Below are 27,802 nucleotides of genomic sequence, written 5' to 3' on the forward strand. Positions count from 1 at the left end.
GACCTGCTGGGCTCCGGTGATCCTTATGCCTCAGCCTTCCAAGTAGCTGGAACTACAGGCGCGCGCTACCACTCCTGACTAATTTTTTAAAATTTATTGTAGGGATGAGGTCTCACCAAGTTGCCCAGGTGGGTCTCGAACCCACGGTCTCAGGCAATCCACTCACCTCAGCCTCCCAAAGGTGCAGGATTACAGGCTGAGCCACCAAGCCCGGCCTCCTTTCTTCTTCTTTAGATGAGGTCTTGCTATGTTGCCCAGGCTGGAATGCAATGGTGACATCATAGCTCACTGCTGCCTCAAACTCTTGTGCTCAAGTGGTCCTCCTGCCTCAGTCTCCTTAGTAGCTGGAATTACGGACATGCACCACCATGCCAGGCTAGTCCTGTTTTCTTTAGACAACTCTTTTCATTCCTCCGCAGCATTAGTTTGAGTAGTCTATATAGTCTCAAATCTCCAAACGTCTCACCTTCCCTTTCACTCTTAGGAGACAATTTTGCTTCCTACTTCATAGTGAAAGCAGGACTACCAGCTAGAATTTCCTCTACTTTTGATTACAAGACCTCAAAGTGTATTTGTGCTCATTTGTTTATCCTTATTCCTGTTAATGTGAAAGAAGGGATGTGCTATTCCTTCAAGTGTATGATGGATTCTATGCCTTCCTTCCTACTTGGAAACCTCTCTCATTGTTATTTTTTATGTATCCACATCCCATCACTTTCTACATACGCTTTCCAGTTATTATTTAGACCAACTCAAATTTCTATCTTTCTTCTGAAACAAGCTCACAAGAGTAAGAAGGCAATAAAAAATCTCCCTCAACTTCAGTTCCTCTCTTCCTTGTATTTGTATTTGTTTTGTAATAGATTGGTTTGTACTTTCCATCTCTGCTTTTTCACCTCTTACTTATTAATTAGCCCATAGGAAGTAGAGGCAGAGATCACCATCTGTGCCACAAATGATGCTACAAGAACAAGTACAACTGATGAAGGGCCATTTAGTTTGAATACAAAGACACCATTGCTTCTTTTACTCAGTATATTTTTGAGATTTATCTCCACTGTTACATAGTTTCAGTAGTTTTTTTGCTGGGTAGTATTACACTGTAAGAATAAATCACAGATGATCAGTTCTTTTGTTGATCAACACTGGGACTGTTTCTAGTTTTTGACTACTAAGAATAAAGCCATTACAGCCATTCTTGTACAATGCATTTTTGTATCCATATGTATTTAACTCTCTTAGATAAATGTCTAGGAGTAGAATTACTGGTAGTTAACTTTGTAGGAAACTGCCAAACAAGGTTGTACGGTTTTGTATTACCATCAGCAGTTCCAGCTGTCCCCCCCCTCCATTATTTTATATATGCATTTTTTTATTTCAATAATTCTAGTGAGTATGTAGTTGTATCTCAGTTCTAATTTTGATTTGCACTTTGCTGATTACTAATGGTGTTACGAACATTTTTGTGTGCTTATTTGCCATTTGTATATCTTCTTTGCTGCAGTTTCTGTGTTCAAGTCTTTTATCTTTTTTGGGTTTGCATTCCTTATATTATTGAGTAGTTCGTTATTCATTCTTGATGCAAATTCTTTTGTTAGATACATATATTATGAATACTTTTTGTCTATAATCATCTTTTTATTTTCTAACTTGTCTTTTGATGAGCAAAAATTAATTTTGATGTAATCCAGTTCATCCTAATTTTTATTTTATAGTGCATGCTATCTGTAATCACTTCAAGAAATATATGCCTCTCCAAGGTCATGAATATAATCTCTTTTTTCCCCTGGTAACTTTATTGTTTTAGCTCTTTTGTTTAGGTCTGTGATCTATCTTCAATTGATCTTCTTATATGATATGAGATAGGGATCAAGTACTATTTTATTGTTTATTTTGTTTTTCATAAGGATTTATGAAACATTTGTTTTAGTGCTATTTGTTTTTACTGTATTTGTTTTAGTTTCATAATTTGGGTGGAAGATGTGTCCCAACAACTAAGATTCCTTTCCTGGAACATGACTTTTTGGGTTCAAACAGATAACTGTCCTGTACTTTTAAATTTTTATAACAATATTGGCAAGTGATCAGGAAATCATCCTTTTGCATATTTAAATCTTTACTTTTCTGCAACTATAAAGGACATTAATTTGGCAAACTTAAGGTGGACTGATCACTTTGATCTCTGAAAACTTTAGAGGTACCATTGTTTAGCTCTCCAGTTTTATACGGTAAGAATTTATTCCTTGTAATTACTTGTCTCAATATTATATTTACTTAATATGTTATTAATTAACATACAATAGTAATAAATATAATTAATTGAAATAGTTAATATTATGTACCATAATATTAATTTTATATTATGATAGTATATGCTGTTAACTTTACACTTTGGTAGTCTCTCAAATGACCTATTTTGTATTTCCTTAAGTGTGGAGAATTACCTCTGGAGAATTGAATCGTGAATGATGCCTCTTAGGCAAGGTCTGAGTGATTACTCAGTAGAGATGCCCCTAGTGTACAATATTAAAATATAAGTTCCATAAGTGGGGATGTACTGAAAGGATATTTAAAGCAAATTTCAGAACATGAGAAAAATTCATGAAAATGTGAATGAGCTTGTCAAAATCATGGAATTAAAAGTTGAATTTGATAGTGCACTGGAACATAAATAGGAAACAACTGACAGACTCAGATCATTGATGGTTCTTTATACTAAGGGTTTTTGCTTTATCTAGGAAATATGTCATTATTTGAATGACTCAGTTATATTTATTACGTGAACAACTTTGGATGTTTAATACTCTGAAAACAGTGTATATGCCGTAAGATCAGGGACAGATGTCTTCCATGTTTACTATTACATCTCCAGCATTTAGCATGAGGTTGTATTTTCTTGATTGGTTCTCAATTTTGATCTAGCTGTAGCCAAATATATTTTCTTTCTATAACTAAGAGTTTTCTTAAGTAAAGGTCTTTCTTTTAGCCTTAAAAATGGAGATAATTATTTTTTATGTGGTCATGGGTTGAATTTTTGCTAATAACCTGTGTTTTGATATGTATTTAAATATCACAGTCTGGATTTAATGCTTTTTCTGGGAGCAGAGACATATGTGAAAGCTTCAGGTTTCTTATTTCCTTACTCATTCTTTCTGGATTTCATAATAAAGGTATAAATGAGCAACACAATAACTTGTTTGGAATGTGATTGAATGTAATACTTACCTTTGTTTTTAAAGGTCACATATCATGCTTAAAAATATAGATGACCAAATTGCTGTGCAAAATGCAGGTTAAGACAACTTATTACAAACAAAAATGCTGTCTTTAATCTTAAAAGTCCTAAAGAGTGTAAAGCTTTAGACAAAAAAATTAACTGAATTATTTTAAAGTACAATTTAGGTATTAAATAAAATTAACATTTTTTCTTCTTAAATATGTGTTATCAAGTTTCAAGAATGTTGAAAACTTCTCTGATGATTTAATCTGAAATCATTCCTACAGCAAAATTCATAAATAATAAATATTATCTTAATAATCCATATTTTAGTTGAGCTGGGTCTCAGAGCAAGTTAGTTCCTCAGGGAATGTGGTGTTCTTTATAAAAGAAGGTGATGAGGCATAATCTCCAAGGAATTAAATTGTGAAAACAATCTTGGTATTGTACATGCTAATATAAATCTGTTATTCCCTTTCCGCATCTATCACAACACATTTTAAATTGTGGCTGATCTTGTATGCAAATAGCTGTCTTATTAGAAATTGCGGCTGTGTGTGCTAGTGTCTCCCTGGATTTCTTGGGAGTTTGCTATCTAACCATCAAAGCAATAGAAACGAATGGTAATTACTGTGAGGCTTTAAAGAACAAAGAAAAGTCAGAACATTTTAAAGGTTCTAGATGTCTGAGACATTGACAATCTGCACCATACAGCTGAATGGGTATCTCTTTAGATAATTTAAAAGCACCTTGACAATATTTATCAGTAAGGTAAAATATTTCCTTTTTTTGTGTTGGTGCAGCTAATAAAATGTAAGTAATTTGTGGAAGTGTGTATTCTTTAGGAACTTTTTGTTTAGTAATTTGGTAAAATGTTATGCTTAAGTAAAGAATATGATAATTTCAAACAAAATTTACATTTTTGAAATTTTGATTAAATATTACCAAACCACTAATATAACCAAGAATAAAAATTTAAAGCCAATTTCTCTTTAGTGTCTCCTTACTTGAAACTCTTTTAACGTTTTTGTATTCAGAGATTGTTATACATTATAGTGTCTTTATAAAGCATATCTCTTAAAAAATTTGGATTATTAAGTTTTATTCTGATATAATTTTGTTATGTAAAATAGTTTTACAAATAATTAAATTCAGTTTACTTTGGTGAAAAGATTTTTTTATAGTTCCCTTACTTTTTGATTTACTGCAGGTAGTGAATGAATAAAATATTGACCTCTACAATAGTAGCTCTGTTGAGATATTGGTTTAAATAACCAAGAAGGAATTGAGAGAAGCATAATAAGTAACTATTTTGATGGATAGACTTTGTGGTGTGCATGTATTTATTTATTTATTTATTTTCGAATGCAAGCATATTCTATAAAGGCAAATAACAATACTAAATTGAAGAGGGAATAATGTCTTGTGTACTTATGCTTTTAAGCTAACTAAAGTGATATCTTTCCTAGCTTTACACAAATAAGATTAAAATAACTTGACTCCTCTTTACAATTAATAAATGCAAAACACCATGCAAATGGAATTGCTATATGAATAAATTATAATATATCTATTTACATTTTATGATACTTGTCTTGACATAATTATTTTTAATGTTTTGAATTATAACAAGTAAGACTATAGAATTAAGTGATGTCTTGGTTTTATTTCTAATATTTTAAAGATGTTTTATCTTAGATTTAATAACTACATGGTATATTGAAGACTTAATTTATTTGACTTTCTGTCTTAAGTTGTGCATTTCCAGATATTGCCACAATACTCTAAATATGAAAATCATTATGATAAAAAAATAGAGTTTTAGGTGAACTTATAATTTTATTACACATAAGTAAAAATTATTGTTAAGGATGCCTTTTACTGCATTGTAGGATCATTGTTAGCTATCTATGTGATGACATATAAACAATACAATAAATAAATAACATAATTTTTTCTGGACAGATTTAAAATCCATTTAGTGTTTGAGAACCTTAATGCTCAATAGAAAAATTATAATTTGATAATTATATCAGTTTATATGAAGACATTTATACTTATTTGTTTTAGAGTGATATATGAGGAATAAGAGGAATATGTCAAATTGAGAAATATGATCTAATTGTGCCAGAAAGAAAAAGAGAATACAGAATTGGTGAGAGGATTGTATTCTTTGCTGCAATATTTAATTTATGCATTTCATGTGTATGTATATATGGAAATGCTTTAAGTTTATTTCTTGTTCTCACAGCAGTATGAAAGAAAAAAAAAAAAACAAGTTGGTTGGATAGGTCTCCTTCATGCAGTCATTAATGATCCAGGCTGTCATAAGGTCTGCCATCTTCATCACATCATTTTCAAAGTTATCCTGGAGGTCATCTCCATTTCAGCCAGATAAATGAGTATGCAGAGGAAATTTTTATAGGTCAGTTTTAGAAGTAGCAAACATTAATTTACTCACATTCTATTGACTGAAAATCAATGATATGCCTACAATTAGAATCAAAGGAAGTTGAGAAATATAGTCAGGTGTACCCAGGAACAAGAAGGAGAATGTGTATTTTAGTAAGCAGCAAACAGTTTTGTTATAGTCTACCTTTCTGCCCTGGAAATAGCCATGCACATTCTTTTTATGCCTTCCCATTAGAGAGAACCTCAAGTTCTCCATTTACTGAATCCAGCTCCAAGCCAAGGATCTCAAACCAATGCACAATCCTCTTTCTCAATTTGGGATGTAGTTTCTTGAGGTTTAGAGACTATGAAATTTACTTATTCTTCCCTAGTCTTACCAAACTCCTAAGAAATAATAATAAGCATAGGATATCTGCTTTATATCTTCAATAATCAATCCCACTGGTAAATGGAAGAATGGGAACCACCCAAAGGTGACATTGGTCCATCATAATGATGAAATCTGCTGCTCAAAAAACCACTGAGAAGACCCACTATACCAAAGTAGAAGCTTCTTGCTTGGATCCAAATTATGATCTTTTTATTTACTTTTTCATTGTTCTCCATGATTTTCCCCTCTGAATATTTCTACCTTTTTAGTAATGTATGAAGTGAATGTCATAAAACTTTATATAGAATTTACTTTCCTTGGGAACTGCTATCTACTGGTTTAAATATAGAGACCCAAGAGTTGACTTTCATACAAAGACTTTTTTAGACTAAATTTCTGATTTTTTAAATAAATATAGTTCCCTCAAATTTTGGAAACCTCCTTACCATTTCTACTCAGTTGCATATGCCAACAATCACAATGCAATTTCTTTCCTACAGCTAATTCTCATGTCTGCTTGCTTTCTATGCTTCAGAACCCCTGTGCTTCTCTCTTTTTATCCAATAGTGTCTATTTGAAGTAATTTGAAATAATAGGTTCAGGTGAGATGGTAACATTTTTAATCAGCTCTTTGTCTCTTTTTTTTTTTAAGTGGAAGAGTCTTAATGGGCCATTGGCCTTCAAAGCCTTTTTCTATTTCTTTTACTGCTATTTGGTTTTTAGAAGATGTTGGATTTTTCAAACTTGTTAGTCTTCAAATTACTGAGCTCTCAGCTCCCTATATTTTTGCTTGTGAAGTGACTAGTTCCTGCCCTATGTCATCTTTATCTTGCAGTTCCTCACTAGAAGCAGTGAGGAACAACTTCCAGGCACCAGAGTCTGTGTGCTTTGAAGAACACTTATGCCTGTAGCATTTATAGTCAATTGAAAATAAATGACATTCACATTGAGGAATATGTTAAATTGGGAAATATGGTCTAACTGTTCCAGAAAGAAAAAGAAAATTCAGATTTGGTGAAAAAGTTGTATTCTCTGCTGCAATATTTAAATTTAATCAAAATAATAAGGTTTGAAGAGCAGAAATAAATGAAATTGAGACTTAAAAATATAAAAACTCAACAAATGGAAAGTTGGTTTTTTGAAAAGATTAACAAAATGGACAAACTTTTAGCTTTATTAAGTTAAAGATAGAAAACCTAAATAAATCAGAGATAAAAAAGAAACATTAAATTGATACCACAGAAATATAAAGGATTGTTAGCAATTACTGTGGACAACTATATCCCAACAAATTGCAGGATCTAGAAGAAATGAATAAATATCTGGGCATATACAATCTACCAAGATTAAGCCATGAAGAAATAGAAAACCTGAACAGACCAATAATGTGTAACAAGATTGAAGCAGTAATAAAACATCTTTCATGAAAGAAAGACCCTGGACCCAGTTAATTCGCTCCTGAATTCTACCTAACTTTTTTTTATATTATAAACATAGCATTTAAAAAAGACCTAATGCCAATTCTTATCAAACTATTCCCAAAAATTGAAAAGGAAAGAACACTATCAAACTCATTTTGTAAGATGAGCATTACCCCAATTCCAAAATCAGATAAGGACATAACAAAAAGTAAAATTACAGGCAAAAATCCCTGATGAACATAGATACAGAGATCCTAAACAAATTACTTATTTTGAAAGCAAGATTTATTGAGACACATTAAACAGGTCATTCATCATGATTAAGTGAGATTCACTCCAAGGATGCAAGGATGGTTCAACATACACAAATCAAAACATGATATAGCACATAAACAGAATCAAGGATAAAAATCATATGATCATTTCAATAGATGCTGAGAAATCATTTGATAAAATTAAACATTCCTCCATGATAAATTAGTATTGTTAAAATCTATGTCACCCAAAGTTATATGCAGATTTAATGCAAGCCTTAACAAAATACTAAAGACATTCTTCACAGAAATAGCAAAAAGCATCCCTAAAATTCATATGGAACTCCAAAAGATTCTTATAGCTAAAGCAGTTTCTCAAAATAAGACAGACAAATGGTCAACAGGTATATGAAAAAATGTTCAACATCACTGATTATTGGGGAAAAGCAAATTAAAACCACTATGAGATTTCTCACCACAGTTAAAATGACGATTATAAAAAAGTCAAAAATTAACAATGTTGGCAAGGATGTGGAGAAAGAGGAATGCTTGTTTATTGTTGGTGAAAATATAAAGTTGTGCAGCCACAACTTTATGTTATGGAAGTTCCTCAAAAAACTGAAAATAGTGGTTCCAGTTACCTGGAAGGCTGAGGTGGAAGGATTGCCTAAGCCCAGCAGGTTGAGACTGCAGTGGCCATGAGTGTGCCACTGCACTCCAGCCTGGATGACAAGAGTGAGACTCTAACTCAAAAACAAAATAAAACAAAAAAACTAAAAATAAACTCACCTTATGATCCAGCTATTCTAATGCTGAAGAAGAAAGGAAATCCATATATGGAAGGGTTATATACACTCTCATGTTTATTGCAGCGCTATTCACAATAATCAAGGCATGGAATCAACCCAAGTTTCCATCAGTGGTTGAATAGATTAAAAAAAGTATTGTCTACACGAGGGAATATTATTCAGCCATAAAAAAATGAATTCCTGTCACTTGCAGCAAAATGGATGAGATTTAAAATCATTATGTTAAGAAAAATAAGCCAGGCACAGAAAGACAAAGATTGCATGTTCTCACTCATCTGTGGAAACCATAAAAGTGGAACTCAGGGAGGTAGACTATAGATTCACCAGAGCTGGTGAAGGGAAGAGGAGAGAAGGGGTGAAGAGGAATTGATTAAGGCGTACTACCAAAAATGCCACTTGATGAAAGAAATGATTTCTAGTATGCCTAGTAGTACACTAGGGAAATTTTAGTTAACAATAATTTATTATATATTTCAAAATATCAAGAAGATTTGTTAAATTCTCAACAAAAAGAAAATATAAATGTTTGAGTTGATGACTATTCCAGTAACTAATCATTACACATTATATACATATATCAAAATATCATGTGTACCCCCAAAATATGTACAACTAAGTTAAAAATATAATTACAATTTTAAAAATTAAAAAATAGGGCTTGAATGATATGTTGAAGATTAAATCAAACAATGTATATAATGTGACAAACATGAGAATATTAATAAATGATAGTAATTTTTACTGTCCGCATTGAGAGTTAGAACTAGAAGTGGAAATCTATTCACTTCAGTTGCATATGTCATGCTTTATTAAACAAAATACAAAATACCTGAAATTCAAATTTTAGCCTTTTTGTATTACATAGTAAGTGACTGGGAAGAGACATGCTGACAAGAACATACCCACATCTCCAACCCATCTGAAAAAATAGCACATGATTTTCATTTACAGGTAATATTCTCTACCAGTGTGGTTTAATTTAGCATTGACAGTACTTGATAAAATGAATGTTACCAAGAACAAATGATTGGGAAATTTAATTACCAGCAATTGAATTCATGATAATGCTCGAGAGAATTTTGTGTTCTTTATGGTTATCTACTCAGAATAAGTCAAAGGCGATTTTTACCTATTGCCTTAAAAATGAATTTTATGGAATAAATTATTTCTGAATATTGTAGATCGATTTTTAAAATTTAATCATAGTTGTTTTGTTTTTAGCAGGCATTTTGGAGATCAAAGATGGGTAGAAAAGATGCTTCTACTATAAAACTTCCTGTTGATCAGTACAGAAAGCAAATTGGTAAGCAATGAATACTCTTTGATAGATTTCTATGAACTAAGATAAATAAAAAAGCAATTATGCATGATATTAAGATAATACATTTTCTCTAATACATATGACACACTGACATACAGAAATATATAAATAAAAAAAGACTTTGTAGGGTTTTATAGGAGCAAAAAGTAAATGTAACCCTTCTTACCAGTGGAGATATATAATCCATGTATTTGTGATTTTTCAATGCTCTTATATTTTTTATTAACTTAATAAAACAAAAAATAAACATTATTATTCTTAAGGCTAGAAGTTTTTATACAGTGTTTTAAATTTATCATTTATTAAATCATTTGTTTTTATCTATGTAAAAACTTTTAATTGTGTTGACTCTAAATGTCAATTTGATAGTTTCAAAATTATTTTTTTAATGTGCTGAATAAAAAGAATAAATATCCTTTTAAATGGAGAGCAGAGTTCAAAAAAATGAAGAAAACTCTTTGGGGTCATAAGTAAAAGAAGGCTTAGGGGAGACGGGATAAAGGTATTTCAGGCATCCACTGGGTATCTTGGAATGTTATCCCCACAGATTTGGACAAACTACCATATATGGATTGCAAATATTTTCTCTGTCTGTAGAGTGCTCTGTCATTTTGTTGATTGTTTCCTTTGCTATGTACAAGGTTTTTCATTTGATGTAGTCCCACTTGTTTGTTTATGCTTCAGATGTACTTTTGGTGCCTTTAGTGTCCCATTCAAAAAGTCATTGCCAAGACCAATATCAAAGAGTAGTTTTATAGTTTCAGGTTTTATATTTAGTTCCTTAATCCATTTGAGTTAATTTTTCCCTATGGTGTACTATAAAGATCCAAGTTCTTTTGTATGTGGATATCCAGTTTTCCCAGCACCATTTACTGAAGTGGCTATTCTTTCCCCCACTGTGTCTTTGTGGTGCCCTTATTGAAACCAACTAAGAATTTGCATGCAGAAAAATTAAGTCCTACTATGTATAGATAAAATAGTCTATAAACTCAATAGGAAAGATGGAAAAAAATATGAAGAAGTAATTTATAAAAGAGGAAATATTCAAATAAACCCCAAATAAAACAAACCAAGCAACTGCTACAATTAAAACTGAAATAAAAAAATTTATTCAGATATCTTACTCACCAAACTCATAACCTTGTTGTGGGAGTACAGTGATGTGCATTATGTTCCCAAACAAATTTATCTTTCCTTTGGACTTTCTCTTGAAAATATAAGCAGGAACAAGATATACCTATCTCACAGAATTCTGTGAAATCCTTAAAAGTTAGATCCATTTGTAAACTAGATTGCTGCACAAATATGTTATCTTTTATGCACTTTGAAAATACAGCTATCATAATCAAGCAAAATGTATTAAGTGTAAAATTGTGAGGGTAATATTTTGTATACTCTTTTGAAGGATAATGCACTGCATTCTTAAGATTCTCATGCATATACTATAGAATATCACATATAAGATTTTTGTAGATTCAGAGATAAAAATGAAATAGAAAAGATATTTAATTAAGATATTAACCAATTCAAGGAATTTTTTCAAGGAAGAATTTTCCATGTCAAAGTTAGAAACACTAGTCTGAACTCATACTAATGACAACATCTTCTATCGCTAACATTCTTACTTAAATGGAGTCTTATACAGATGTTTCCTAGATATGATCCAAAATGTGAGAAGGGAATAAAGCAATGAGAATTATTTTGGGGAGATACTGCAGTACTGGTAGTTAAAAAGGGTAAATAAATAACTGGCCGGGCACAATGATTCACTCCTGTAATTTCAGCACTTTGGTAGGCTGAGGGTAAAGAATTTCTTGAGCCCAGGAGTTTGAGTACAGCTAGGCAACACAGTGAGACTTCACCTCTACAAAAAAATTAAAATTAGCCAGGTGTGGTGGTACATGTCTATAGTCCCAGCTACTCGAAAGGCTGAGGCAGAAGTATTGCCTGAACCCAGGAGGTCGAGGCTGCGGTGAGCTTTTATTGTGCCACTGCACTGGGCAACACAGTGAGACCCTGACGATAGATAGATTACATAGATAGACGACAGACAGACAGACAGACAGATAGATAGATAGATAGATAGATAGATAGATAGATAGATAACTGAGTATCATGGTATATTTACTATTAAAGTTATTAGCAAGTTGATTGAGTTTGCTACTAAACTTTCTCAAATAGCAACATAATATGTGTATAATGTCCCTTTGCTACCAAAACTCATTTATGTAATTTTTGTATGGTCAGTAAGTAGCTAGATTTGGCAAATCAATGCCTTTTTTTTTTTTTTTTGTTGGAGTCTTACTCTGTAACCTAGACTGGAGTGCAGTTGCATGCTCACAGCCACCCAGCGTACACCTGCTCTGGTGATCCTTCCGCCTCAGCCTTCCAAGTAGCCGCAACTACAGACGTGCGCTGCCACGCCCTACTAATTTTTGATTTATTGTAGAGACGAGGTCCCATCAAGTGTCCTGGACTGATCTTGAACCCTCGAGTTCAGGCAATTCACTTGCCTCAGCCTCCCAAAGTGCTGGGATTACAGGCTGAACCACCGAGCCCAGCCCAATGCCATTTGTGAATGATGATTTTGATATTATTTTTTAATATTTATCTTCTAAAATTTTGCCTGGTCAACTGTGTGCTAAATGACAATGAATAATGACTTTCTCAAAAGTCTTTCTTTACAAATATTCTTTACCCAGGTGAGAATCAAATAGACTTACACTGTGATTGGAAACAACTTGTAGATACATAGATCAGAATTTTTACATTAAACTGACACTGTTTTATTGTTGTAGCATAGTCTTGAAATATGTCATAAACTGATATAAAATACTTTCTTAACATCAAGGCAATAACCTAAGAAAACCTGAATATTCTGAAATATCACTGTCAACAAAGGAAAATAAATTAGTTTAGGCCTCATCATTTCTTCAGTATAGTATTTTTAAAATGGATAATGTGAGATTGTCTAATATTACATGTATTATTCTAGAGATAAATTATTTGGAAACAAAAATAAAATAAAATAATTGTTTTAACATAATTGAGATATTTTATAGAATTTATTAAGCATATCAAGCTTAAGAATATTTACACATGCAAGAAAATTATATTGCTTTACATATTTTGAGGGTATGCTTTGTTGCTTAGCATTTTTAAATTGGTATTATTTATGATAATTTCCTCTTTTCTATTATATGATGACCTTTTTCTTTATAAATACTTATGGAGTTTTTTTCTTAGAGTTATTTTTGTTTTATTTATTTATTTAATCTTCCCCCTTATTCTTTATGTTGTTTTTATTTGATTTACTCTCTATCCTCAAGGCTACTTTGCACATAGCAGCTTCTTAAATGTTTGACTTTTTATTTATAATATGTATTACTATTTGCATTTATATTAATATTTATAGAGTAACTTTCTTTTGTTTAGTATTCTGATATTTTTTAAATCCTTAATTTTCATCTCTAATTTTGAAATAGCCTAAGAATCTTGGTTTTTATTTTTTATTTATTTTATTTTATTTATTTATTTTTTTTGAGTTGGAGTCTCACTCTGTTGCCCAGACTGGAGCGCAGTGGCTGCTCCCGGCCACCACAACCTCGACCTTCTGGGCTCCGGCGATCCTTCTGCCTCAGCCTTCCAAGTAGCTGGAACTACAGGCGCGCGCTACCATGCCTGGCTAATTTTTTGATTTATTGTAGAGACGAGGTCTCGCCTGCCCACAGGCTCAGGCAATTCACTCACCTCAGCCTCCCAAAGGCGCGGGATTACAGGCTGAGCCACCAAGCCTGGCTGGAATCTTGGTTTTTAAGCAAGCAAATTGAATCCTATATCATTTACAGTGAATGACAAATTTGGATATATTTTTATAATTTTATTTTTATTTTTTATTTGTAGTGATTTTTCTTGTTAATCTTCACCCTAACATCTGTCCTGAAAATTTTGGACTGCCTTTCCTGTTTTATTCTTCAGATTTTCAACATTTCCCATTTATTTCTTTTTTCCTTTCATTTTTTGCAGAGAGGAGTCTTTCAAATTGTGTGGCATATTTGACTTATGAATTTAAGGTATATCAATATCCACATTTAGCCTAAAAATATAAAGATTTTTAGACTCTTATTTTGATTAATTTTATCATTTATAAGTTTTAAAAATAGTACTTTTTGGAATTTAAATATTCTTGAAGACTGAAACTTTGTCTAATTTTGTTTTGCATCTTTGAAGATGTTCATAAAAGGTACTTCATAAACATTTTTAAAAATAATCAATGAAACAACTTTCCTAATTCTCAAGTAGTTAAAATTTTATATACTCGTTGTTTAACCTAATCTGTTTATGTTAATCTTAAATATTTTATCATTCCTTTTGAAATAAGCAGTATTTTAACTAACTTGAAAACTTACTGAAAAAATGTTATTGTTTAATTTTTCTTAAGTTGTTTCTTATGTTCCCATTTACTCTTTATGAAGTACATCCTCAAGGGTACTTTGCCTATAGACACTTCTTAAATGTTTGTTGTTGTTTTTCTAAGTACAAATGCTTTTTAACTACATTTCCTCTCCAGGCATAACTTGTTGCTTGGTTAGCATTTTTAATATGATTTTTTTCAAAATTAATTTATATTTCATGAGCAACTTGTTAGTTTATCTTTGAAGTAAACTAAAGCTTAGTGCTTTTTTCTTATTACTTAATGTTGTATTAGATGATGATGTGTCCCTAATACTATTTGACTACTGTCAAGCTGTTCTGTCCAAGTATTGAAAAATTATCTTGGTTTGAGTTGCTTCTATAACATAATTAAAATTAAAAGTTTATGTGAGATTTTAATTTTTAAGAATTAATTTACCAGCTTGCTCTCTATAATAATTCTGATTAAAATACTTTGCTTAGTTTACTTTTATAAATAATGTCTCTTTTTTTTATTTAAGGAAATGCATGGTATCATTTTCATGACTGGTTAAATATATAGGTGCACTATGGTGGTGATAATCTACTGGATCCATTTTTGGTACATTTCTGGTTTTTTAATAATATTCATTTTTGTCAGTGTAATTGATTCATATTGTATTGATTAATACTTTATTAATTATTTTCTTGCAATCACTTGTAATTTTGTTCATCTTGAAGGTATCAAAATACAAACAAGTTGCATACTGACATAACTAGTGGGATTTTTTTATAGAATTCCCTTCTTCTGTTATTTCTAGTATGTAAAACAGTAACTAAAAGTTTTGTTAATATGGAAGTTGGGAAATCTCTTTATATGACACATTATATTGCTCTTTTATATGTAATTTTGGTAATATGAGAAAAGTAAGATTCTAAGTAGTGCTTTGCTTTTTGAGGAAGGGAGGAGGAATTCGAAGCAGTTGGCAAGAAATTATTCTTGGAAATATAAAAAGTCTTTATTGTTGATTACCAAATATTATTTGTTGGTATTTTTGGCATGCTGTAAATAACTCATCTTCCAATAATTCATTTGAGTAATTAAATTTAGATTGCAAATTTTTCTTTTCAAATATTTTGACTCTTATCTCTCTGCTTTCCTATTGTATCTTAATTGGTGTGGTCTATATAAATGGACAATAAATTATATATCTTTGTTATAGAGATCAGACAGTGAATAGAACTTGGTATTCATCCCAGACAGAATTATGATTGAATGTATTTGCAAGATTAAAGCACTGAATTTACTTTTTTCTAATTAAAGGCAATTAAAGATTTCCAGACACAAATAAAAGACAATGAATTGAGGAATAAGTGTAGGAGCAAGTCCATTTGCAGGTGAAAAGATGTGCCTTTGAAGCAGAACCAGCTGTATTTTCATTGAAAGAATACCAGTTTAGGAAGCTTTTCTGCATGTGCTTGCTTGATAGCATAATGTACTCATAAGCAGCTTATGCAGTATTCAGAAAATAACAGTGCATTAATTTTTAAAGCAGCAAAGGCAGAGGAAGAGCAGTACTGCCACATGATGATAATAAGTGTGGCTAGTGTAAAGTCGTCTACTGTTGAGAAAGGAAAAAAACTGAGCTTCTAGAAAATGAACATTTATAAAACAATAACCAAATATTCACATGATAATGAGCTTGGGCAGCAATATCAACAAAGGGCAAAGATGCAGTCTTGTTTCTGGGCAAGGGTAAAGAATTGAACAGCAAAGAGCCAAAAGCAGTTAAGTAATCTATTCTTTTATTAAACCAAGAAAACTCCCATGTAAAACCATGTCATAGTTAAAACTGATTATTGCTTTAAATATGAAATAATTATTGATATAAATAGGTTTTTATATTGAATTAAATAGAGCATAAATTACTATGTCCTTTCCTAAAATAATGTAATATGAGGAATGATAAATGATAATGTTAAAGTTTTAAAATATTTATGATTTTATAAATATTTGTTTTTGTATCTATAAGCAGTAATATATGTTTTGCTAGATAAGTTTGTGTCTATTTAAATATGTAGTTCTTTATAGGAACAGTGCTCATGCCAAGTTAAATATATTTTAATCGCACTGAATATATAGCAAAGGAACTTTTAGCACAAATAATATCTACTAAATAGAAAATATAATTTAAAATTCTTTTTAAAGTATTTTGTTTATAAAGCAGATATTACAGATTGTCTACATAGTATATGCATATAAAAATTATGAATTTGTGTGCTACCCTCTTTGCTACTAAAACTCCAAGCATAATTTGAAAATTCTTTTGCATTCATGTTGCCTTTTAAATTATGATTTTTGCTTTTAGTTGATATTCATAATGTGTTTTTAACCTGTATTTAACAGGAAGTAGTAGAGACAAATTAGTTGGTTTATTAAAGTTGCTGGAGTTGGGAGCTATTTATTATTATTGGGAGCTATTATTGATTCTTAGTCTTATGTGATTGGAAGAAACCAATTACAAAGGTAATCCTTTAGGATGTCATAAGGTTATTAAAATGATCCCAAGGAAAAGTATCCATTCCACTTTGGTCCTGGCTTTATAAGATGTGACCCAGAAATTGCTAGACATAATTCCAGAGAAATACAAGAAATAGAAACTTGTAGTACATAGAAAAAGTCCTTTAGAACCAAGATTCGAATTCATCAGCCAGGCGAGATAGCTCGCTCCTATAATGCCAACACTTTGGGAGTCTGAGGTAGGAGGATTGCTTGGGTCTAGGAATTCAAGGCCAGCCTAGGCAACATCTAAGCCTCATCTCTACAAAAAAGTCAAAAAATTAGCTGGGCATGGTGGTGCACACCTGGAGTCACAGCTACTCAGGAGACTGAGGTGGAAGGAATTCGAGGCTGCAGTGGCTGATTGTGCCACTGCTCTACAGTCTGGGCAACAGAGATCCCAATTCAGGGAGGAAAAAAAAAGATTCCAATTTATGTCAGTCTCAACAAAATCTTTGCTCTTCCTAAGTTTATCTCCTGGAATAATTTCAAGGTAGACTTCTGTCATTTATAATGTAAATGATTCTGAACAGGATCTGAAGATACTCCCAGGATCCACAGCTACCCAGACATATATATTCCAACTAATCCTCAGCTGCTGTTCTCTATGTCCAGGATCTTAATTGACATTTAAGCTTCCTTTTATCCTATTGTGAACCTGGCTAAGAGAAGAAAAAGGAATATTTAAAAAATTTTGATAATGGTGATTTTACAGAGAAATTGATTGTATAGGGAGAATGAGTATTATATTCTAGGAGCAAGCAAGGAAATATAGGTTCAGGCTACCATTCTCAGTTCTCTAGTTGGGCAGAGTGTTTGTAAATTATGACTCCCTTCCTTCAATATTCATTCTAGGTCTTCTTATCCCTGGCCAGCACCTTAGATTGCTGAGGGTCTTTGTCTTTAGTGGGTAAGTCACCCAAATCCTCATTTCTGAAAACTCTAAACCCTTGGAGAATCTCCTAGTTATAAAGTTATATGGAATTTGTATTAAATTTTATGATTGGTCATAGTGGTACATGGCTTACCCCAAGACTTCACTCTCAACTTCCCATATTTCTTTTGACATTCACTATGTTTTAACAAATCATTTCAACAAACCTTGACAACCAGCATAAATTACACTAGCCAACATTGTGATTTCCCACTGTGGTTGCATATGGGTGTGAAGAATCCAAACTACCATAGATGGCTGGCTCAGTTTCCAATTCATGAGAACTAGTATTATGATTTTCTTAGATCTCTGTTTCCAGGTAAACTATACAACAAAATCTACTAAATAGACTTTGGCCACTGGGAGGATTTTCTTTTTTCATTGTCCTTTAGATTCATCTCCAAGGATAGCTATAATAACATAGCAGTCTACTTCTAGGTGGTGTCAAAATATTATAAAGAGCCATCTACAAATATTTTTTAAATGTCAAAATGGTGTACCTAATTTTATGATTTTTTGAACCAGATAACTCCCAATTCATGACTGGTAGCTCAGGCCAGATGGTCCCTGAGTCTCATGACCAGATAGTCTCCATCAGTTTGGTAGCTATCCAGGAGTTGTTTCTTAGCAGCTGTTACCTGCTGAAGGAGGTATGGCACTGTTCCATAACCCTAGAGACTGCCACTTCTTTTTTATTGGGACCTACCTCCATGTCTCAGTTAGCTAAAAGAACTTCAGGCTTCACTGACTCTGCCATATCTTAAGCTACGAGAGGTAGAGTAGCTTGCATAGCAATCTACTGGAGAACTTTTTATTGCCCCTACTAGCAACTTTTCGGTTTCCTTACATAGATAAAATATGTATTGCAGATTTAAAAAACCACAATAACATGAGCAGCCATGTATCCATCATCCAGGTTAAAAATTTTAAATATGCCCGTATTTTAAAAGCCTCATGTATAGCGCCTCCCATTTGCAATACTCTCCATGCTTCTGGGAGATAATCATGATCTTAGTTTTGTATTAATTATCTTCCTATATTTGCCATTTAGATTTGTGTCAAACAATATATTGTTTAGCTTTGTCAGATTATATAAGTGAACTTTATGTAAGTGAAATCATGTTGTATATATATTGTTATATAATTTGCTTCTACTCATATCATGTTTTAGGGTTTCATTCTTGTTGATGGATGTTGTTATAGTTCACTTATATTTCATGCTTTACAGCATTCCATTGCTTTTATATACTGATATTTTTATATTTGTTCTTGATCTGGACAATTATATCATTCTCAGTTTTTTTTTCAACGTATGCTATTATGAGCAATGCTTCTGTGAATATTTTTGACATGTCTATTCATCAGTTTACATGCACAACAGTTTTCCTATAATATATACCTAGTAGAAGAGTGCTGTATCATAGGTACAAATGCATAACATTATCAAGTAATGTGGGTGTTGCTTTTATTTTTTTTTTAAATTGAGCCTATACTCCTTTTTTTTTTTTTCTTCACAGTCTTCCATCTTTATTTTTTTATTTTAAAGTTGTGGGGTACAATTTGGGGTTAGGTACATAAGTGATCCTTACAGGTGAAGTTTGGGCCTCCCATTGGTCCTCACTTCACCTGGTTTGGGATCAGGTACCCTTATACTGTTATGTGTCCCCTCACCTTCCCCTGGCAGTGATCTGCTACTGCCAATCTCTTTCATGTAGTATTATGATGAATGTTCAGGGTCCACTTATGAGTGAGACAATGTGGTACTCAGTTCTTTGTTTCTGTTTCACTGAATATGATGTATTCTAAATCTATCCAAGTTACTGTGAAGTCCATGATTTTGTCCTTCTTTGTGGCTGTATAATATTCCACTGTGTATATGTACTACTTTTTTTAATCCAGTCCACTTTCGATGGGCAGCACAGTTAGTTCCATATTTTTGTTATTGTGAATAGTGCTTATGGTCCTTTCTTAATGGTAAATAGAGTGTGGCAAATTGGCCTTTACTTCTGTAAGATAATTCTGACATGTGGACATCCATGAATCAAATTTAGGTAGGAAGTCTCTTTTAATAGAACATTATTTTCCCACTTATGTGTATACTGAAATGAAATATCTCAGTCAATTTTAATGTACTCTTCAAGGCTTATTTCATGTTATTGCCATTGTGATATATTGTGGGGTTGTGAGCAGTTAAAAATCTCTGAGAATCAAATTGTAACCCTGAGATGTAGAGTTGACCTACTTCTACAGTAGAACTGTAAATGTACCACTTTCCCTTCCAGTATAGACAGACAACCTCTAGTAGTATCTGTGATAAGAACTTGAAAAAATACATTGGCTAGATTAATTAGCAAGTTGTAACTATGGGATAAGAACTTTATTATTCTACTACAGTAAGAAAACTCTAGTATAAATTTAAATTTTCAGTAATAGTTGCTTTTCATAATATAACTAGTCACTGTGAAGAAATAAACAAGCCTGTGAAAATAAACAGTGTGACTGCATATATAAAGTTTTTCATGTATATTAAACCTCTGAACTTTTTTCAAGAGTGTGCATTGCCTTTAACTTATCATTTTAATAAAGGGGGGAGTAATATTTCTACTTCCCACCTACTAATAAGATGTCTCTTAGATCACATATCAAAGAACCAAGCTGGAAATCCTGTCTACTCTATTTTCAAATTACCATTTGAGTCTATGCACTCAGAAATTGAGAAATGACTACAGGGTCTGTTCTGGACTACTGAGTTTGCTATTAGGAATTAATTTTATTTAACTGACCTGTTAAGCTCTCTTGTCCTCTAGAAGTTAGTGTTTTTTGAATCTTTGCACTTGATTTCTAGTATTTGAAGTTGCTCCCACCATATATCCACATTGCTTCCTAACTTTATTCAAATATCTGGTCAAGTGAAATCACATTAAGGAAGACATCTCTGAACACCCTATCTGAAACAATATCTCTCTTTCTTTGATTATCTTCTCCTTGCCAACTATAATTTTCTTTTTAGTGTTTTTCATCACCTGACAAACTGAACAATTTTGTTTGTTTATCATCTGTGTCTTATACAAGGCTTGGGATAACAGGCACTTGGTCTACTGCATTTACACACCATTTGTTTTAGTTGCACAGTACCAAGAAAATACAATTGATTCAAATAAATAGTTCAAAGTTATTATTATTATTATTATTATTTTTTTTTTTTTGAGTTGGAGTCTCACTCTGTCGCCCAGACTGGAGTGCAGTGGCCGCTCCCGGCCACCGCAGCCTCGACCTGCTGGGCTCCGGCAATCCTTCCGCCTCAGCTTCCTAGTAGCTGGAATTACAGGCATGCGCTACCACGCCCGGCTGATTTTTTGATTTATTGTAGAGATGAGGTCTCGCTGCCCAGGCGGGTCTTGAACCCGCGAACTCAGGCAATCCACTCACCTCAGCCTCCCAAAGGCGCGGGATTACAGGCTGAGTCACTGAGCCCGGTTAAAATTATTATTTTTTAACAGTACAAATCTAACTATTTCAGGATACTGTTTGATTAAACTGGTTTCAAAATGTGAGAAAAGAGTAGTAGAAAAGTTTAGTCTAGAACCAAATCACAGGCATATATAAGGACAGCCTATAATATTTACTATTAATAGAAAATTTCAGCAAAGTGTAATAATCCCCGTAACTAAGCCTATACCTTTCATATTTTATTGCAAAACTATTAGGCTATAATATGAACATGCATCAAGCAGGGATACCAATGCCTTGCCTGACATTTAATTAAGCAAAACACATCAGTTCTACAGTATAACTCTTTGTTTGTAGTCATTTAGAATCCTGAATTCTCAAAAATCTACTGTCTTGATAAGACTTTGTTAACCAATGACACGTCTATGATGTTAAAAATAAGTACAGCAAAGTCAAAAGATATAAATAACAATTAGAAAATTAACACTAAAAAGCAATGTACTGCTTATTGCCATTATATTAAATGTAAAATCTATTGGATTATTATAGTTGTTAAAATGTGTAAAAAGGAAATTGAATAGAAAATTTATTTGAATTACTCTGAAAAGCTATGTATCTATTTTATAATCTCTGTGGCTACCAAATAAAACATTAGCCTAAGAGATATAGTCAAAATCACAATGCATAATTTAAATAGAATGCTAGAATATGTCCAAGAAATCCAAAAAAGGCAGGAAAAGAGATACAGGAATGAAATAAAAGGGAATAGAGAAAAAAATAAAATGATAGACTTCAATAAAAACATATAAATAGTTTCATTAATTGTCTTTAAACACACTAATTTCAAATTGAAATTTTATTAAATGACCCAAGAATAGGCTGTATATAAGAAATTCACAAAAAATATAACGTTACTTAAAGCAAAAGGATGAAGAAGTATTTCTTGAATGAAAAGTAAGAACTTCTAAAAAACTGCTTCTATAGAAAGCCAACAAGAACACTGGCAAAAATGGTCAAATCGAATTTTTCAGAAATCTGGAAACTAACTAAAATTTTATGACAGTCTTCTTGGAGGTGTTTTAACTTGCCTGAATTTTACCTTCACCTCCTCAGCCTTGCAATTACAGTTGGTGTAGAAAACATCAGCCCTATAGCCGCAGAGAAGGCAAAATGAGGCCAAAGCCCCCATCCTCAAGATTTGTAGCTATTTGACCTGTCTGGTAGCTCACTGAAAAGTCTCTTTCTCAAAATTTGCCTTTATTTTACCTGCTGTAGAGCTAACTCTGTGTGAAGAGCCCATTCCCCATGACATTTGACAAAAACAATGTGTCACAAGTATTTAATACACAGTTGCCAGAGCCATCACCACTAGCTGGGTATAAAATGAGGTTAACCAAAAACTTAAAAGCAAAACCTGGTTAATGAGACGCTCATAGAGTCTTTAAAAAGGCCTGCCATAGATTCTTGGAAATCTAGTAGGCAGTATGCATGAACAAGACTATGTCATTGCCCATTACATAGGTGAGAATGCTTTCTTCTCACTCTTGCTCGCATTGAGGCTTTGTAAAAGCAGAAGCGAAGTCTTAGGAATAACTCTAAACTTATGTTAGAACATGGAGTGGTACCTCTCAACACATATGTGCTTACATACACACACATACACTCATAAAGCCTCTCAGTGAAACTAGAAAACTTTTTGGTTCTAGGCATTTTAGGAAATACCTGTTCAATCGTTAGATGCTGTCTTAGTCCCTTTTGTGCTACTGTAACAGACTGTCCAAGACTGAGTAATTTGTAAAGAACATAGATTTATTAATATTTTTAAAATTCTGAAGACTGGAAGTCCAGGTCAAGGGATCTCACATCTGGCAAGGGCCTTCTTGTTGCTTCATCCCATGATGGAAGACAGAGGGTAGAAGAGCACACACAATAGAGAAGAGAGGAAGGGAACAGAACTCATTTTTTAAAAATATAGCTTATTTAAAGAATAAACTAGAGAGAGAGAGAGGAGATTCATAGGAAAGAAGGCCAAAACCAGGAAACACGGTGACAGCCATAGCTCAAAGAGCACATGGCCCACCAGAGTCTAGTAGGGCAATGACTCGCACTCATTATTTTATCATGAAACCACTCCTTTCATAATGAATCCATTCATGAAGGGCAGAGCCCTAATGACCTAATCATCTCTTAAAGGTCTTACCTCCCAACACTGTTGAGTTGGGAATTAAGTTTCCTACACAGGATCTTTGGGGGACATATTCAAATCATAGCATTCCGCCTCTGGCCTTCAAAATTCACGTCCTTCTCACAATACAAAATACATTGATTCCACCCCAATAGTCCCCAGAATTTTAACTCTAACATCAGTTCAAAAGCTCCAAAATCTCATTTAAATCAGATATGGGTGAGACTCAAGGCATATTGAGTGTATGTGTGTGTGTGTGTTGTGTGTGTGTATATATGCACATATGTGTTGAGGTACAATTCTATGTTCTAATACAAGTTTACAGTTAATCCTAAGACTTCACTTCTGCTTGTAGAGAGCCTCAAGGCTAGCAAGAGACTCAAGGAAAATCCTTCTTCATCTGTGAGTTTTCAAAACTAATAAAGTTATCCACTTCCAAAGTATAATGTAGGGACAAGTATAGGGTTGACATTTCCATTCCAAAAGAGAAAAATAGGCAAGAAAAAAGGAGTAACAGGCCTTAAGCAAGTCCAAAACCTAGCAGGGAAACAACATTAAGTCTTAAAACTGGAGAATAATCTCCTTTGACTTCATGTCTTACATCCTGGACACACTGGTGCAGGGATTGGGCCCCCAGTTCTCAGACAGCCTTGCTTCTATGACTTTGTTGGGCTCTGTACATCCAGCAGCTCTCACAGGTTAGAGTGTCATGCCTACAACTTTCCAAGGCTATAGTTGCACACTGGCACCCTATAATTCTTGAGTCTCTAGGAAACCTTGCTCCTGTGGCTCTACTAGGTATTGCCTTAGAGGTAGCTCTCTACAGTGGCTCTACTCCTACAACAGCTTTCTGCCTGGGCCCCCAGTCTGTATGATACATCTTTTGAAATCTAGTTGGAGGCCTCCATGGCCCCACAGCTCATGCAGTCAACATTATTATGTGCGTCCTTCCACGACTTAACCCTTGAGCCCTCTGATGCTGACTGGGGTGGCAGGAGTGCTGTGGTAGAATGCAAGAAGCAGAGTCCCAAGGCAGCATGAGCAGTAAATGTTAAGGTCCCAAAGTAGCCTTTATGGAAACCTTGCCTTCAAGGTCTTGTTCCACGCCTGTTATAGCAGTAGCATTCTCTAAGCTCTCTGAAATGCCTTTGAGGTCTTTCATTGTCTTGATGAATAGCACCTGGCTTTTTTGTGTCCTGTTTGTTTAGTACAGTCCCTTGGCCACATCATTAGTATTCTCTCCTAAACATGTTTTTTTTTAATTCTTTATATGGCTATGCTGAGAGTTTTCTAAATTTTTCCATTCTGCTTCCCTTTTAAGTATAAATTTCATTTTTAAATTAATTACTTCTCTCTTCTTATATCTTACTATGTGAGGTTAAAAGTAGTCATGCAACTCCTTCAGTATTTTGCTTAGAAATTTTTTTTCTGGCAGATAGAATAATTCATTGCTCCTAAATTCTGTCTTTCATAAAGCCTTTGGACATGGATACAATTGATCCAAGCTCTTTACCAATTTATAAGGATGGCCCTTACTGCAGTTCCTAATAAGATATTCCCCATTTTCATCTGAGATCTCATCAGATATACCAGCATCTTTGCTAATTCTATTTCTACCAACATCTTTGCTAATCAAGTAATCTCTGAGAAGATTCAGACTTTTCTTACAGTTCTCCTCTTCTTCTGAAACCTCACCAGAATCACCTTTAATGCTTCATTCACAACAATGCAGGCTTTTTCTAGTTGTTCCTTCAAATTCTTTTAGCACTTAACCATTACCCATTTCCAAAACTACTTCCACATTTTCAGGTATTTTTTATAGCAACAGCCCCACTTCTTGGTGCCAGTGTTCTGTGTCTGTCCATTTTGTGCTGCTATAATAAGATAACTGAGTCTGGGTAATTTATAAAGAACAGATTTATTTCTTACAGTTGGGGTGGCTGGGATGTTGAAGGTTGAGTGACCTGCATCCAGTGAGGACCTTGTTAATGCAACATCTCATGGTGGAAGACAGAGGGCAAATGAGAAAAAGAATGAGAAAGTGGGCTGAATTCATCCTTTTGTCATGTAGTCATTCCTATGATAGCTAACCCACTCCCACAATAATGGCATTAATTTATTTATGAAGACAGAGCCCTCATGATCTAATCTCATAAAGGCTCCACCTTTCAACACGATTGCATTGGCAATTATATTTCTAACACATGGACTTTGAGGGACATTTTCAAACCTTATCAGATGATCACTAATGTAACTGAGCAGAGATTTCAGTTATTGTATATGATAAAAGATACAGTATTTACAGAATTAGTCTAGAAAAGTCACTAAATAAAAAGACTCTAACAATAACTAAGCAACAGCAACAGCAAACTCTAGGGAAGATCTGATTTGCAGAGGTGCCACGTTATTATTGTCATTATCATTATTATTATTATTTTAAATATGAATGTGCATGTAGTTTTTGTACAGAGGCCTAATCTTCTCTGTATCATTCCAGTTTTAGTATATGTGCTGCCAAAATGAGCATTACATCACATTATTAAATATGTTCAATTTTCAATTAAAAATTATGAAACGTACAAAGAACTAGTAAAGTATGATTCATAAACAGAAAAAAAATAGAAACTCTTCATAAGAAATCTCAGACATTGGACTTACTGGGCAAAGACATTAAATCAGTCATTTGAAATATATTCAGAAACTAGGATATTTTGCTTTTTTGAGAAACTTTGTTTCTTCTCTTCTTCTCACTAATAAACTCTTTAAAAAAAGGAAAAAGAAAAGAAAGTGAAATGTTCAAAAACTTAAGAAAACCATATCGAAAGAATTAAAGTATGAAAATGACATACCCAATAGAGAATATAATTAGAGTTATAAATTTATATATATACATATGCATATTAGTATATTATACATATTCATATAAATGTACATAATGTATATGCAGATATATACAGTAAAATAGAAATTCTGGAATTGAAAATATAATAATTGATATAAGCATTTCAGACGAGGTCAGGCTTATTCAGGGTGGTATGACCATAAACTGACAGAAGCATTTCAGAGGAGCTCCATAAGGAATTTCAACTGGCCAAAGAAAGAACCAGATAATGTAAAAAGTGGTCAATTGAGATGATATATTCTGAAAAGCATGAAGAAGATGGAAGAAAGAATAACAAAAAAATGAACAGAGCCACAGAGACATATAGGACACCCTGAACTATGCCAACATATAAATGATGGGAGTCTCAGAAGAAAATAAGGGAGAAAAAGGAGTACAAAACAAAAAATTGAAAAAATAATTACCAAAAACTTCTCAAAATTGATGAAAAACATTGCATATCCTTGAAATTCCATAATCCCCAAGTAGTATATATGCAAGAGGATCCATGCCTGGCCATATAACCAAATGGTCGCAAGTCATACTTAAAGGGTGAACTTTGAAAACAGCAAGAGGAAAATGACTCATTACTCATGATGCTCTGATGACAAAAGACTGTCAACCAAGAATTCTATGTCCAGCACAAATATCCTTTAAAAAAGAGAAATTAAGATTCTTAGATAAATAAAAACTGAAATAATTTGTCAATAGCAAACTTACCCTACAAAATATACTAAAATAAGCCATTCAAATGAAAGTACATTAGGAAGTAATTCAAATACACACACACACACACACACACACACACACACACACAAGTTAACACCAGTGAAGATAACAGCATAGGTAAACATAAAAGAAGTATACATGTATTTTTGTATATAATTTTTTCTTCTATTTGATTTGAAAAAATAGCTGTATAAAGCAATAATTATAAAACTATATTGATGATTAATAATATCTAAAGATATAATTTGTATGAAAATACTAGTGCTGTGAACAGGAAGGAATGGAGTGATATTGGAGGAATGATTTTGTGTACCACTGAAATTAAGTTATTAATCTAAACCAGATTGTTTTAAGTTAAGGTATTAATTGTAATCCCCAGGGATAATATTAAGGAAATAATTCAAAACAATATAGAAAAACAAAGTATGTAAGCAGTATATTAGAAAATATCTATTTAACGTAACATGAGGCAGCATGAAAGAAATAAACATATTGACATGTCATAGAGAAGACACAAAAAATCAAACATAAATTCTGTTTTATTATTAATTATATTAAATATAAATGTATTAACCACTCCACTCAAAAGGAAGAGATTTACAGATCAAATAGAAAACCTGATTCTATCTACAAAAAATGCACTTTAGATTCAAGACTTAAATAGTTTGAAAATTAAAGGATGAAGAAAATGGCACTCAAAAAACAGAACCCCAAAGAGCTTAGTTAGCTATGCTAATATACAGAGTAACCTCTAAGACAAAAACTGTTAGTAGAAATGTAGAACATTTTATAATGATAAAAGGGTCAATTCTTCTGAAAGATATAATAATTATAATCACATACAATTAACAATAGAGGCCCAAAATA

At 32.8% G+C, this 27,802-nt stretch overlaps 1 protein-coding gene across 4 annotated transcripts in view; it reads left to right on the plus strand.

Annotated features, from left to right (window-relative positions):
* TRIQK (triple QxxK/R motif containing) overlaps positions 1–27,802 on the plus strand; it is a 78,882-nt gene that overhangs the window by 37,994 nt on the left and 13,086 nt on the right. The window contains exons 2-3 of one of the 4 annotated variants that reach the window (XM_021710244.1): positions 5,469–5,642; positions 9,705–9,786. In XM_021710244.1, coding sequence (XP_021565919.1) covers positions 9,726–9,786 — 61 coding nt within the window. In that variant the 5' untranslated portion in view covers positions 5,469–5,642; positions 9,705–9,725. The remainder of the gene's footprint in view (positions 1–5,468; positions 5,643–9,704; positions 9,787–27,802) is intronic. The other 3 variants (XM_008053634.1, XM_008053633.2, XM_008053635.2) reach the window with 3 other exon arrangements.

The sequence above is a fragment of the Carlito syrichta genome, unplaced genomic scaffold, assembly GCF_000164805.1.
Source record: "Carlito syrichta isolate Samal-C Ts95f unplaced genomic scaffold, Tarsius_syrichta-2.0.1 Scaffold288338, whole genome shotgun sequence".
NCBI classification, from domain to species: Eukaryota; Metazoa; Chordata; class Mammalia; order Primates; family Tarsiidae; genus Carlito; species Carlito syrichta.